Here is a 15511-nt window from a genome sequence, read left to right as displayed (position 1 = left end):
GGCAGAAACACTAGAGGATGACCTCCAATCCGTAGTGGAATGGGGACAAAAATGGTTGGTCTCATTCAATGCTGCTAAGACTAAGCTTGTTTCCTTCAATAACTACAAGAAACCTTCTCTACCACCAATAGCAATGGCCAAGAACACATTGCCTGAAAGTACTTCTTTTAAACTCCTCGGCCTAACGTTTACAGGGAATATGAACTGAAATAGATACATTGAGAGCATTGCCAAGGCTGCTGCAAGGAAGGTTGGCTCCCTCTACCGTGCTAGAAAACTACTTACGCCTGCCAGTATCCTATACCTCTATAAGGCAACCATTCGCCCATGTATGGAGTACTGTTGTCACATCTGGGCTGGTGCATCTGCTGCTTGTCTCTCGCTCCTGGACAGGGTTCAAAAAAGAGTCGCCAACCTGATAGGTCCTGAACTGTCATCTAGGCTTCAACCTCTGTCCCATCGACGAGATGTTGCATCCCTCTGCCTGTTCTACAAATACTTTAATGGTGAATGCTCTGACGAACTGCAAACACTTGTACCTCCCCGACGTAACTACCCCCGACAAACCCGACAAGCTACTAAGTCTCATCCCTTTACAGTGGAGATCCCTAGGTGCAAGAAAGCCTTTTACTCCAATAGTTTCTTCCCCAGAACTGCGGGTCTTTGGAACTCCCTTCCGGGATTCTGCTTTCCCAACTGCAATGATATGCAGAAGTTCAAGTGTAATGTTAACAAACATCTTTCTACTCTTCTCCCTTCATAATGACCCCGCTAATTAATTCCCTAATAGTAGCCCCCTGCTTCAAAGTGGCACTGTGCCTTGTTTGGGGTGAAAATTGAATAAAAAAAAAAAAAATATATATATATATGAAGATACACATATATAGATACTCACAGATGTTTTGTTTAGTGAAGGCTTTGTGCAGAACCAACCACACTTTTTTTCGTACAACTGCTAATCTTTATTGGTTCAATGGATGCCACAAAACGGAGAAGCCAGTCGACCTCAGGTTTTACATCAGTTTGTCTTCTTCAAGATACCTGTCTTAACGAAGATTGAGGCTGCAGCTCTCGGTTTTAAAAGCACACCCAGATACCAACCTGGAAATTTTTACATCCCAGCGCAGTACATACAGTGCCTAGCATTCCTAAATAGTCACTCATTTGGTACCTGCCAGGCTCATCGTTACTTAACTTCCATGATCTGGCAAGAACCGGTGTTAATGTGATTATGCCATGTATGTGTGTATATATATATATATATATACTAGTAAAAGTACCCGTCGTTGACTGGGTTCAAAAGCAGCCTACAGAAAATGGACTCTGATTTATGAAAGTATGATAGGTTATGAAAAGGAAGGGTTGTAAAGAGATAGCTTCGAATTTGGGGGTATCAAAACCAAAGCAAAATATGATAAAAGTAAAAATAAAATAGATAAACCCCATAATTTATGATACCATACCTGTTCACACTGAAACACTTATCACAATATTCTGTGGATCTATATTAAAAACCTTGTTAAATTTTGTGACATATTTCCATTCTATGGAGGTCATGCGCAAACAAACACCCCATAATTTTATTATACCATATTTCTTCAAACTGAAACATAATTATCAAAGTATACTTACGCAGATAGATATGAAAATCTTTATTAAAGTTTGTGTCTATGGAGGCCAGGCGCGAACGCAAACTCCACAATTTTATTTTTCAGAAAATATAATTTTCCAAATAAAAAATTGTTTTAAGAAGGAATACAACTTTGAAGTAATTTCCTTAATCCATGGATTTTCAATATAGGCTCATTTCCTCAGAGGAAAGTCATTAGCAAAATATTTGTTCTGGATTGATAAAATTTGGTATTTAGTAAAACATGCACTTAAAATGTATTAATGAGTAAAATCTTTTAAGGGACATAGAAAAGGAAAAAAGAATTGAAACCATGAAAGGATATGAGGTTCAGGTATCCGATTAGAGTGGTAGCCCTGGAATAGAAAAGAATGATGTGTTTTGGTTCCAGATTGGTTGAAGATTGCCATATTGAAGGTAAAAATCAATTATGTTCAATCAAGCATCCAGAGTGAAAGGCAATGTTTCTTTTGCAAACATGGAATTTTTTATGCATTAAGTCCCATTTTTTGGTAATGCAAAGTCCGTAGAAAGACGTTCTCTTTTTATAGAGTAAAATCCATCTGGTCAAAATGAAAATACCCATGATAAATTCAAGGTAAATTGGAATTTAAACAAGTGAAAGTTGTTATATTTCTAAGAGTGGAAATAAAAAAATAGAGGCTTTTAAGCAAACAGTAAGCCCGTTTATTTGCTTTGCTAATTTTTCCAGTCTCATTAAATGAAAAAAATTATATATTATTTATAGGTATGCTCAGTATAAATGCTTAAAGAAAGAGATAGTCAAAGCGGAAGTTATTTTTAGGGGAATGTGTGAGTTGGGGGAAATAGCAAATGAAAAAGAAATTTTCTTAATGGCTTTTGCCAGACCGTGGATTGACATGTAACGTATAAGAAATGGATCAAAGGGAGAGAGAAAAGTAAGTCTTTATCAGAGGAGACAACAGAATACGTGAAGTTAACGGAATAAGTGGAAGAAGGGAGATTATCTGAATATTATTAAAATTGAGTGACCTGTAAATTTAGAAAATTTAAATGATTTCAATTTCGGTTGGTTTAAAGTTAAATAAAAAAATAAAAACTTTTTTATTTAATAGAGAAATATATTATAGAAGGCAGTATAGTGAAGTAAAATTACTAGCTAAATTAAATAATCCAAAATATGTTTACAATTGCTATACATCACACAGCAAATATGACTAAATAAAGTAATTGTAATAAATATAAAATAAATAAATAAAATGCTTTAAATTGCACACAGCAAATATGACTAAACAAATTAATTGTAATATATATAAAATAAATAAATAAAATGCTTTAAATTGCACACAGCAAATATGACTAAATAAATTAATATAGTCTATGAAATGGAGTAGGTTGAAAAATGTCATGTCTAGTATATAAATTATGAAAGAAAAATATAAAAGAATTATCAATTATAATGATCTAGAATAAACATAGTATTAGAGTGCCTGAATCAATCATATTAAATATAATTAATATAATATAAATAAGAATTTTTAAGAAAATTTTAAATAGAAATGTTTAAAGGAATATCTGTCTTATTATTGGTCTTATTAAATTCAGTTAATATTTGGATTTAATCAAGAGGTCCTGGATGAATTGTATGGGATTTCATTTCTACAGACAAGGAGATTGCAAAAAGGTTAAGAAAATGAGTTGTGGCTGAGCAAATCAAGTTCTTATTTCTATTTAGATTGTGAAAAGTAGTTAAGGGGCGCGATGGAATATGAAAATTATGGTTAGAATAGTAGAATTGCGAGGGAGTCAAGATAATAATATATGTAGATGAATATAAGTGTTTAAAGAATATTAAATGGGGTTTTCTAAAAGAAAAACTCAGGAGCTAAAAGTTGACATGCAATATGAAAACATGTAGTTGATGAGATAGAAAGGCAGAATAATTTACAAAAGAGAAACAACCATTTAAGTCGATTGAAGGATTCCTAATGATAGATTATAATAGATTAAGATAAGATTGAGTATTTTGAATGAAATGATATTATGTAGTGGAAACTATTTTTTATTTTCTAATGTGAAATTATCTTTGTTATTTCAAACTGGCTGTATTTAAATTTTCTCTTATGTTTGCATTGTGAAACCAATTCGTTTTTAGTATTTATTGTAAGTCTAAGCAAAGTAATTACTTTGATGGCTTCCGAGATACAACGATTACAGCTTTTAGATCCTGGCGTGTAAAATTTTGCTTGTTTATTATATCCCATTTAATAGAATAAGGAATCTTTTTAAGTGTTAGGTTTTTATTAAGGTAGTTAAAATGCCTTTTTTTATTCTGTGTATTTTCATTTTTGAAGGAATGTAAGTTGCGCCTATATATGTGTAAGTTTTTATATCGGATTTCAATTTAGTTCCATTATTTAAATGTCCATTTAGGTTAATATTGGGGTTGGTATTTAATGTATGGTAGTTTTAAATTGAATAACTTTTAGTGGAAGAGTCAGATGTATGCTGGTCAGTTGGTTGCGAGTTAATTTTGAGAATATTATTACAGGAATTGTTTTGTGGGTTGTCGTTATTTAAGGTTGCCGTATGGTTTTCTAAGATTGGAATAATTTGATTAGAATCATTGGTTATTATATTATTTGGATAGGTTTCATTCATCGGTAGTTGTGTCACCATGCAAGAATATACAATGTCCTTATGTATGCAATCATTATTAAGAGGACAAAGCTCTTTATTTTGGCAATTACAATTATATGGGGCAAATGTAGGTAAGGGGTCTAAACTTTTTTATTTTCATATGATATGATTGTTTGTGCTAAATTCTGCATAGTTGAGTACAATATTTTTATAGAGTTTAGTTTAATAATGTACTGTACTTATGTGGGTATTTAAAAAAAGTTTTCGACTATTTTGAAAAATTCTTTAGGTATGTTTGTTTTTATGTTCAAGTTAAAAGGTGGATTGAACCATATGGACTTCTTACATCTTAGTCGTCTATTTTTCTTATCTTGTTTGTGACTGGAATTAATATTAATATTTGTATCTTTTGGAATAGGCTTATTTCTGTTCAGAATAGATTTTATTACTTACAACTGGCCAATGCCAGGTGGCCTGCTAGTATATATCTCTATATAAATAAAATGAACTCATTTTTTCCCGTCGGATTTTGACCGTAATAGGATTAAAATTCAAGATATTTCATGCAAATATAATATGCACAAACGGCAGAACAGTATCTGAGGTGTGTTATAGGCTTATTATTTCTCAAATCCTCGATAATCTTAGATTTCTATACTTTTTCTGCTGAGAAGTCACGGCCAAAATCGGTTAAGATCAATGGAAGTGGTAAAATATTTTCTCTCTAATAAATTCCTCCTCCCCCTGCCACCACTTAACACCGTTTGAGGATCGTTCACAAGGAACAGTTGAGAAGAGAACACCGGTTTGGCTTCGTAGTTCTTTCATGTGAAGTTATTTAAAATCACTAAACTAAGCTGCAGTGCTCTGTGGCGTAGTGGTTAGCGTGCTGGACAATTCACATTATATTTTCACGTTCGCGCCGACCTACCGTAGTCGTTTTTTTTTTTTTTTGTTTTTTTTTTTCCTAAACAACTGGAATGGACTTTTCTTGGTGGCCGAACTGTTAACGTTGCAGATGTTTTTTTTTTGTTTTTTTTCACACTTTATTTTCCTACTTTTACTCATGACTCCGGGTTTGATCCTTCCTACTTACCTACCATAACATTTTTTAAAACTCCCCCCCCCCCGTCCTGGAAACAAACACTCGGGCAACGCCGGGTACCCCCGCTAGTATATATATAAAATGAAAACTCTTGACTGACCAGCAACTGAATTTATTATTTGTGTTAATGGACGTTTTTATTCCTTATTCTTACTAATATAAGTTTTTAAAAAAATTATTTTTAAATGTATTTGTTTCATTTTGTTCTAAAAGAATACAATTTTTATTTTTCCACAGGTGAATTTCAACCCAAACTTGGCCAGTTGTTCATGGCTCCTCTCTGCAGGTCAAGCCGGCCTAGTGAGATTACACAACCTTTCGGGGCTATTTAGCGCCAACCAGCGACGTGTATGGACGTCACACATAAACAGGTGAAATCCTGACATAACACAAACGTCTTGAATTGCTACCAGTTGGATCAAGCAATTGAATCCTGACAACAGTTTCCCTCCTCTCCCCTCCCTCACTACCTCCTCCTCATATTAAAAAAAAAACTAATCATCAGCAGCAGCATCATCATCAACAGCAACATAAGATACATTAACTTTGAACCATTATTTCCAGACTTGTTATTTTTTGTTTATAACTTATCTGCCTGCATTGCACATTTTCATCGCTTTTTTTTTCAATAAAAAGAAACAACCAAACTGATGGGAAGATGACAAAAAAAAAACTTATAAATATAGTTGCATTAATTGCTATATTTATATTGGCAAAGAGTGCTCAGTATCGGTGATAGAGCCTATGCAGACTGTCGACATAGTTAATAGTGTTCCTCGACTTACCCTCTTCAGATCATGTAACTCCTGCTTGGTTTATATGTTTATCAGCATCACAAATAAAACTAAAAAATAAATCAGCACCTTTTCAACAGATTCTCTTCATCTTTGATTTTAAAACAACATCTCTCCTCCTTCTCCTCCTCCTCTTTCTAAAAACAAAAAAAAAAAGCATCCTCATAATAGTTTTATTTGCTACTTGATTTCATAATCATACAAACATGTTGAAGTAGGATAATGTTAGGGTGTTGACTCCAACCATAATGATCTCTTAGAATTTCAATAGCTGTTTCCTTTTTTTTTTTTTTTAAGTTACGGATATCATCATGCATTTCAGTGTAACATGGTCACAATTTTGATATTTGGCTGTTCCATGAATGTTATTTTTTATCCTTTATGAAACTGGTCCTAACCCTAAACCAACTATCAAACTAACATTTTGCGTTCTTGTTAACTAATACAGCCACAGATAAAATGGCTGACACATTAAATAGTGCATTTTAGTAAAATTTAAAAATTAAAACGGTTTGTAATTTCAGAGATGTGAGTTTTCTGCTTCTTTTTTTTTAATTCAGAAAATGTAAATTTCAGTTGAAATTGCTAAATCCTCTCATAGATACAAGCTCTTTGCAATTTTGGTTGAAATTCAAATTTGTTTTTAAATAAGAAAAATTTCTAGGGCCTTATCTTCTTATTTTTTATTTTGACTGGATTTTATTTTTTTCCATCGCTTTCTTTCATTTTTTTTGTTTCTTCTTACCTGCTTTCCTCTCTTTTTCTTTTTGCCTTACCTTCCTTTTCCCTCATATGATAGTTCTCTCTGAAAACTGAAAATGTTCATTTATCCATGAAGGGTAAATTCACATGATTAATGATTTGGAGTAAATGACTTTTGTTTCTTCAAAGAATGATGCCTGTTCCTTTCTCCCCACATGCAAACTCAGTGTCTTTTAATTTTGACATCCTTCGTTGAAACTGATTAGAGTTGTTTCAGAAAAGTTTTTTTTTTCTATCACACACACACAAGGGGCCGTAGACTCCTAACTTGGGAAATACATGTCGGTTTCAACTATTTTTCTTCCTTAGTTACTTACATCTCTCTCTTAATTTATATTTTTCTTTTGACTGTTAATATTTATATTTCAGCAACATTGAATGAAAATTACTTGTTCTGAGATTTTGTATTTGAATTATTCAGACTGCTGTTCTCATCTTGTTTTTCTCACAATATCTCCACTGATGTAACCTTCGACCTTCTTCAGGTGCCTCTTGTCAAACTCTGGAGTCTTTATTGAATTTCAAAGAGAACCTTTTATTCGACCCACATCATGTTGCTTTATCGTCCACGACCAAGTAGAAATCTTAAGTCATAATTGTATTCTTCGTACATCACTCATAATGAAGATGGAACATTCTTTAACACCCAGAAAACGGCAACTTAGAACTGATTATTATTTAGGACTTATATATGTTGCACCTTGAATCCTTGTATCAAATTCTTTACTAGGTTTGCTTAGAAGGTCAACAAGAATATTTTTATGGCTGCTAAAATTCAGTACATCTTTCCAAGTTTGACGAGATGCACCTAAAAAAGTTTGAAAGTTACAACCAAAACTGAGTGAGAATACCATTCAAGATTAAAACATTAGTTTGAATAATAAATATTATCAATCATTTTCAAAATCTCAAAACATAAATATGAATAAATGATTCTGAGAGTTTTTGAAAAAAAAAAAATTCCAAAAAATTTAAAATAAGTCAATTTTTTTTAAATTTTAAAGCATTAATTTTTCATTAAAATTATTTTAACTTTTGAAAAATATATCTTTTTTTTTCTTTTGAAGCAAAGAGTATTCGATACAAAAAAAAGTTACAATGTTGAAGTCGTCATAACTACAAACAAACTCACTGATTTCTATTTTTGAATGAAAGCAAATGATTTAAAACAAAAACCAAAAAAATGACTTAAAATCATCAGAAAAAAAAATCTTCAGTTTTGCAATAGAGCCATTTTAGTTTTGTTTAAAAAAAAAAATCAAAAACATCTTCACGTTACCAGCAATTAAGTATTTTAGAACACCAAAAATGAATTCTTAAAAAAATATGCATTCATTGTAAGACATCCATTGTCATAACATTTTGGAAATAAATACAAGAATACTTAAAAGAAACAAAAAGTTAGACCAGTTATAAATCTGTGTCTGAGTTTCATAATAAAAATCAAGTTACAGATGGACACTGCCACTCGAACATAAAATAAAGTAAAACACTTAAAAACATGGGATGGAGTGGAGGAATAACTGTTTTCATTTGTGATAATAATTTGAGTTTTGTTTACCAAATGCTGCAAAACTTGACCAATCATCTTTCATAGAAAAAGAGATAAAATTAAACTTAAAATTTGTGATTTCTTTGCAAAATAATCAGATGTATTTGCATTATTTCTCTTAAAACTTTTATCTTAATAAACCTTGATATTTCTCTGAGAGTGGCACACTTTGCTTGAAGCATTATATGTAATATAGGTAGTTTGTCAGAAGGTTCTAACAATGCGGGGACATAACAAGAAAGAAAACTTAGTCACAGGATGATTTTTTTGGAAATTCACAATATTTTAGCAAGTGTTTCCATTTTATTGTCTCTGACGAAAATTCAAATCCAATAAAATTTTCTGAAAACAAATCGCTTATGAAGTTTTCTTTTTTACAAACGGATGGTGTATTCTTGCATTCTTAGAACTTTCTAATAAACTACTTGATTTTTCTATGATGTTTTGATTACATGATGTTCTCTGCATATTTAAATCAAATTTTGGTCATTATTTCCACACATTATGTACGTATTAAGTACAACCAATGAACTGGGTTTTTTATTAGAACGATATGATTGATAATGTGAAACCTGATATGAAAATTCTTTAAAATTGTTGTTTCTAAATAAATAAAAAAATTATTTTAATAATCAACGTTTTTTTCCCCCCAGTTCATGGAATCCATGTCGACATCAAGTTATGCGTATATCACGTCAGGCATGTGTGCATATTACGGTAAATCAGAAGAATAGGTGACTCAAAGTCTGCAGCAACCGGTGTCAGATAAAACGTTTGGATTTATATAAAAATGTTCTGCTTACTAAAATAGGTTTCCTGTTTTAGTTAAAAAAATAATAATGAAATTAACCTAAAAGAAAATATGTAAAAGTTTTGTGCACAGTTTTATTTTTTAAAAGTATTTGACAAAAATAAGTAATTCTTGATTATTTATTATTTGCATAAAGTAATAAAATGTTATTGTTTTACTTGTTTGAATTAGTTTTTAGCAAAAAATATTTTACTTTATGAATTATTTATTGATTTTTTTTAATAGAATAGAATGGTTTTATTTTGTACATTTTTTTTATTTTTTTAAAATATCTTTTAGGCACTTCTGCACTATTGGGACGAGATTTTGTAGTTGATAAATGGAGTTTTCAGATAAAAAGCAATGGTTTCAACTGATTATTTTTTCTATTCTAATAAGTTATAATGGTAGCTTCCAAATTATGTAGTCGGAATTAACTGAATATTACTGAATTATTTAAAAAACAACTTTAATCGTTGTAGCAGGTGAAAAATTGTCAACTTGTTTAAATGAAAACGGAAAATTTCCTCCCTTTTGTATTCTCCTGTGTTTTACGATCGTTTTCATCAAATTCTATTTTTTATTTTCTTTAATAAATAATTTTCTACCTTATCAATTTTCGTAATTTTTAAATATAATCATCTTAAAAATACAAGGAATATGTATATACCATTGTTTTCATGTGAAATTCAATTTTGATTTCCGAAATTTCGTCCCAATAGTATAGAAGTGCCATGATTTACAAGAAAAAGAACTATTTTTTCTTTTCATTATTTTGTTGTTATTTCATTGTTTTAAATCATAAAAATTTATTACTTTATGAAATATTTGATTTCAAAATACAATAAAATGTTTTTTTGTATTAATAAAATATATTATTAAAAATACATAAGAAAACTATAACAAGCAAAATATGTGTAAAAAGTCCAATTTTGTAATCATTTTTATATGAATGCGACATTTTTTATTTAATATCGTTTTTTGCTGCAGAATTTGAGTCACCTGTTTTTTAGATTCACCAATTACATGTGTTAATTATTAAGAAATAAAAACGCTATGAAAATAATCAGTAATAAATGTAGCACAAATAATTAATAATCGTATTTGAATACGGAAAAACATAACTGCAATTTAAGTCGAAGAATGCTGGAGAACAATCTCAGCCAAAATGTTGATGAGGGCAACAATCCAAAGCAAAAATCAATTGAAATAAAAATAATTATTTTCATTGAAAAAATCCAACAAAATTTTTTATTTTTTACTTTGTGTAGTAAACAATTAAAACGCAAACTTTGGGTTGTGCTCGACTATGGTTGACTACTTTAATTATTTATCGATGCAAACGTACATTTAAAAAAATTATTAAGCATATCTATTAGGTCCAGAATTCCCCCTATTAAAAAGCAAAAATAAAGAAAAATCTGTATGATGTACATACCCATGATGAAATGAAAATATCATATTCCAAAAATCATATAAGTTAATGAAGTAGTTTTATTTTTTAATAAGAAAATCAAATTTTATAAGTATCCAAAGACTGTCTTGTCATTTTGCAAAATATTTTAAGAAAAAAAAGGGAGATAATTTAATAATTCATGATTGATTTCTGTTCTAATGTGAATTGCCATTAATCGCTTAAAAATACTTTTTATAAAAATAAAACTATTTGATCACTTTACCTGATTTTTTGGAATATGAGATTTTCGTTTTGTCACAGTTCTGTATATCATACAGATTCTTTATTTTTGTTTTTTAATATCAAGAAATTTTAGGCGTTTGTTAATTAAAAGTTCATTTTGTTGCTGATACAAATTTATGATTAAATAATGTAATAAAACAAATGTAGTTATCACAAACCAAGCAATCAGAATTATCGGAACATTATTTGAGATTTGTGAGTAACCGTAGATCTGATGAGTGAACTGGTATAATGAGTTGTTCCTGAGGGCAAGTCCTGATACTTGTATAAGGTTTGTGGAAGAGAATCCCCAATAAAGTGCTCGATTATAAAGAAAATAAACGAAGAGCATAATGTTTTATTGTGTTTGTGTTTATTTGGAGACAAATATAAGCCAGGTCTAAAGAGTGTGATATTGGCAACCAGATGTTGACCCCCTTTGTTTGGATTTGAAACTGACAGTACCAATGGTTTTCTGATCTTCAGTAACACATATAATAAATAATAACACATGATAAATAAATATAGAGGGTATAATTATATTGGGTATTTTCACATAATAAATATTTCAATTAAACAACTTGTAAAAAAAAACAATCTTCCCTTCTTTTATTTTGTGAGGGGGATGTTTGAAAAACAAATTTTGTATAAAAACAAAAATAAGAATATTTTATTTGATCTGCGTGCAAGGAAATCGTAACACAACAATTCCTCGGTTCTTTAGGATATGAATTCAACTCCCCCTCATCCTCTGCTTTTTTATTTAATTGTATGCAAAGAAATCCTTTTTTATCAATGTTTGGCTCTAAATAATCCATTTCTACCTCATTTCACCACTAACTACTAATAAGCTGTTGTCTTTGACTACCGTACACTCATTAACCCTTATCCTCGAGTGGCTTTCGGGCCTTAAAAAGTGGTGACTTCCATGTAAAAAAAAAAAAGAATTTTTATTAATATGTTAGGAGTGTTCCCTGGGCACATGAAAGCTAAAGATGGTGCAGTTGGGGATTTTAACGATCCTTGCGCACTATAGATTCCTTAAGCAGATTAAGATTTTGCTCACTATAGATTCCTTAAGCAGTGCTTGTTCAGAAGGGGTAATGCTTGGTGGTTAGGCAACCTTACTTCACAATAGACTCATCAAGCTGTGCTGATAAATAAATTCTGAATTAAACATTGAATAAAATCTAAATTTGAAAAATTCCGACTCAACCCCCACCCTAACTTTAACAAAACCAGGACCAATTTACCCTGAAAGAATATTTTTGTTTTCTAAATTTTAGATATTTTACATTCAAGATAATGTCAATTACAAAAATATAAACTTTGTGGAACTTTGGTTATTAGTTTTGAACATTTACTTAGATATACAAACATACAAACAACTATCCTTTATAAAATAGATTATTTTTCTATTTTCATAATAGTTGGGGTGTATGTGATTGACGTCTTATTTGGCTGAGCTGAATTAAAATTCGATTAGGTCTATTGTATTTTATTATGCATTATCAAAAGGTATGAATCCACAATCACCTCACCCCTCCAGCTATGCCTTGTATAAAAACTTGATATGTCATAAAATAAACTATAAGGGTTATTATACTCACCGGTCATCGTCTGCCAAAGTTTGTAAAAAAAGAAAATTTTTAAGGCTTTCTTTTATCAGAAAGGTGGAGGAGGGAAGCGTTTTTATTTCATCATCTCAAATATCCTTCCTTGGAATTCATAAGTTGATGGATTTTTTGTAATTTTATTTCTAAGACTATGTTGATCAATATCGATTATATTGTCTCTTTTTGACTTACATGCGATGAACACAAACTTTTATAGACCCTGCTGCTGCTGCTGCTGCTGCTAGCCCCATGGAAATAAGAAATCTCATTATCATTAATTCTGAAACATATGCATTCAAACTACCCCCCCCCCCACCAGTCTCCACCCATACTTCCCGCCATTTTTATAAATACTATTGGGACACTTGTATCTATAGATACCTAGTTTTTTTTTTTGTTTTTATTAATTTTCTTATTATTATACAACTATTGTTTTTCAAGTCGATGACTTTTTCTGTCGAATTTTGTACATAAACTAGTAAAACTGTTGCTTTGTAATAACATTACCATTTGTCTGGAAATGAAGTCTAAAATACAGACAAAAATTGTTTCTTTCTCTCATCAATAAAATCCAATCAATTTGTAAAAATTTCGGTTGCTGATTTTTTAAAGAAAACATTTTTGTTTTTAAATCTTTTAATATAACTTTTTAAATCTTTTAATTTAACTTTAGGAGGAAAGTTATGTCGGTTGCCTCTTTTCATTGATCAGGATGATCCTGTTTTCCAGATATGTCCTCTCTATGTTTTCCAGATATTTCTTCTCCATGTTTTCCTTTCTGATAAAAAAAGGCGACGCCAGCCACCTCATGTTAAAACATGCATCCGAGCATTTTTCTATGAGGATGTGTCTGTCTGTCATACTAAAGATTTAAATAGCATTTTCAGCAATATAAGCATATCCATTGACTGAGCATGTATTAAAAATATCACCAACAATACTAATGACGCCTGTTCGTACTATCAATAGTAAAAACAATCCTTTTTTCTTCTCTCTACTGACAATACAAGGCAATCTCTCTTGTATTGTTATGTCGCCGATGTGTGTGCGTGCATATATACACTTGTGCCCGATATTATTCATACCCCTCGGATCTTTGAGATTTCTATAAGAATATTGCTCAAACCAGAAGATAGACAATATTAAAGGGATTTCAAACAATAAATCAAGCATAAGCATTTAATTTAAACTCAACAAATAAATAAATTATGCAAGTCTGAAGCATTATACTAAGAAAAACAATAATGGCACTAGTTCAAAATTATTCATACCTCTCTTACTAATAGTCAATAGCATGCCCTTTATTCTTAATAACTGCCTGTAACCGTTTTGGATATTTATCAACAAGGTTTTTACAATCATCAACACTGATTTTTGACCATTCTTCAATGCAGTAGTTCTCTTAATCCCTCAAATTTCTAGGTTTCCGCTTTTTAACCTCAGTTTTCAATATGTGGCAGAGGTTTTCGATAGGGTTCAGGTCAGGACTCTGGCTAGGCCATTCCAAAACATTAATGTGATTATCCTCAAACCATTTCTTGACTATTTTGGCGGTATGTTTTGGATCATTATCCTGTTGAAGGACCCATTTTGGTCCTAAATGGAGCTTCTCCGCATCCTGTCTAATGTTTTTCTGGAGTATCTCCAAATATTGCTCCTTCTTCATGGTTCCATCTATCTTGACCTAACTACCTGGACCACTAGCCGAAAAGGATCCCCAAAACATTAGGCTACCACCACCATGTTTCACCGTGGGTATGGTGTTCTTTGGGTTGTAAGCTTCTCCTTTCTTCCTCCAAACGTAAGAAGCATCCATATGGCCAAACAATTCAATTTTTGTTTCGTCAATCCACAAAATACTTGAGAAAACGGACTCTGGAGAATTCACATGGGTCCTAGCAAACTTTAGACGTGCTGCAAGGCGTTTTCCGGTGTGCAATGGAGTCCTTCTTGGTCTTCTTCCTTTCAGACCATTTTCATGCAAAGTCCTTTGCAATGTTTGCCTTGATATTTTTATGCCAGAAGACTCCAGATTTTCTAAAATGTCCTTAGTAGTGGTGGTTGGATTTGCATTAACACTTCTTACAATATTCCTGGTGGCTCTAGCAGACAGTTTCCTTTTCCTTCCTCTACCAATCAAGTTGTTTGTTGTGTGGTGGCTCTGGAATTTTTTGATGATGCTCTGTACTGTTGCTGTAGGGACCTCAAATTTCTTGGAAATTGACTTGTAACCTAAACCATCCTTATGTGAATTCACAATTTTAGTCCTAAGATCATTACTAAGCTCTTTTTTCTTCCCCATTCTAATAATTTTTATTCTTTTTTTGGTTTTCAGTTGATATCATTTTAATTTCTGAAAAATGCAAAAAACGAAATGAAATTAATCAAAGGTTGTATAAAAGCATTCAAAATAAGAATCAAACAGGAAACAAACAGTCAGAAACTCGATTAATACTGAAAAAATAAGGGGGTATGATTATTTTTGAACATTGCAGATTTTATAAATAGCTGTATATTTCTTTTATTACAAGTATCCCGAGATTTTAAGATGACGAAAATGATCAGAAGAGGTTTATTAAGAATATGTATCAATATGGACGTAAACAATAAATTCTTACAAAGTTACACCTAATAAACTCAATTTTCAAGAGGGGGTATGAATAATATCGGGCACAAGTGTATATATATATATATATATATATATATATATATATACATATATATAATTTGCAGAATGTGAGAGATTATACAATTATTTCCACAGCCAAGCAGCGTATATCGTCTAGTGGCATAAATAAGTGTCTTTGATATAAGAGATGTGTTTATAAAGAATATAATGAAATATTGTATCTTGCATGTATATAAAATGTTCATTGTGTGTGCAGATGCTTCTTTACAAATACATGTAGTTAACAAATGTTGCACATTAACTTTCATAAACAACTTTTTACAATCAAACGAT

At 31.1% G+C, this 15511-nt stretch overlaps 1 protein-coding gene across 1 annotated transcript in view; it reads left to right on the top strand.

Moving 5' to 3' along the window:
- The window catches only part of LOC145279590 (uncharacterized), a 92876-nt gene extending 86648 nt beyond the window's left edge, over nt 1–6228 (top strand). The window contains exon 19 of the mRNA XM_080130755.1: nt 5595–6228. Within this exon, the coding sequence (XP_079986881.1) occupies nt 5595–5732 (138 nt within the window). The 3' untranslated portion in view covers nt 5733–6228. The remainder of the gene's footprint in view (nt 1–5594) is intronic.
- Nucleotides 6229–15511: the final 9283 nt, after the last annotated feature.

The sequence above is a fragment of the Euprymna scolopes genome, chromosome 7 (genome assembly GCF_053919585.1).
Source record: "Euprymna scolopes isolate OS-2025 chromosome 7, ASM5391958v1, whole genome shotgun sequence".
Classification (NCBI taxonomy): Eukaryota; Metazoa; Mollusca; class Cephalopoda; order Sepiida; family Sepiolidae; genus Euprymna; species Euprymna scolopes.
The sequence above is the reverse complement of the archived record's forward strand: the minus strand, read 5'-3'. Positions and strand labels throughout refer to the sequence as shown.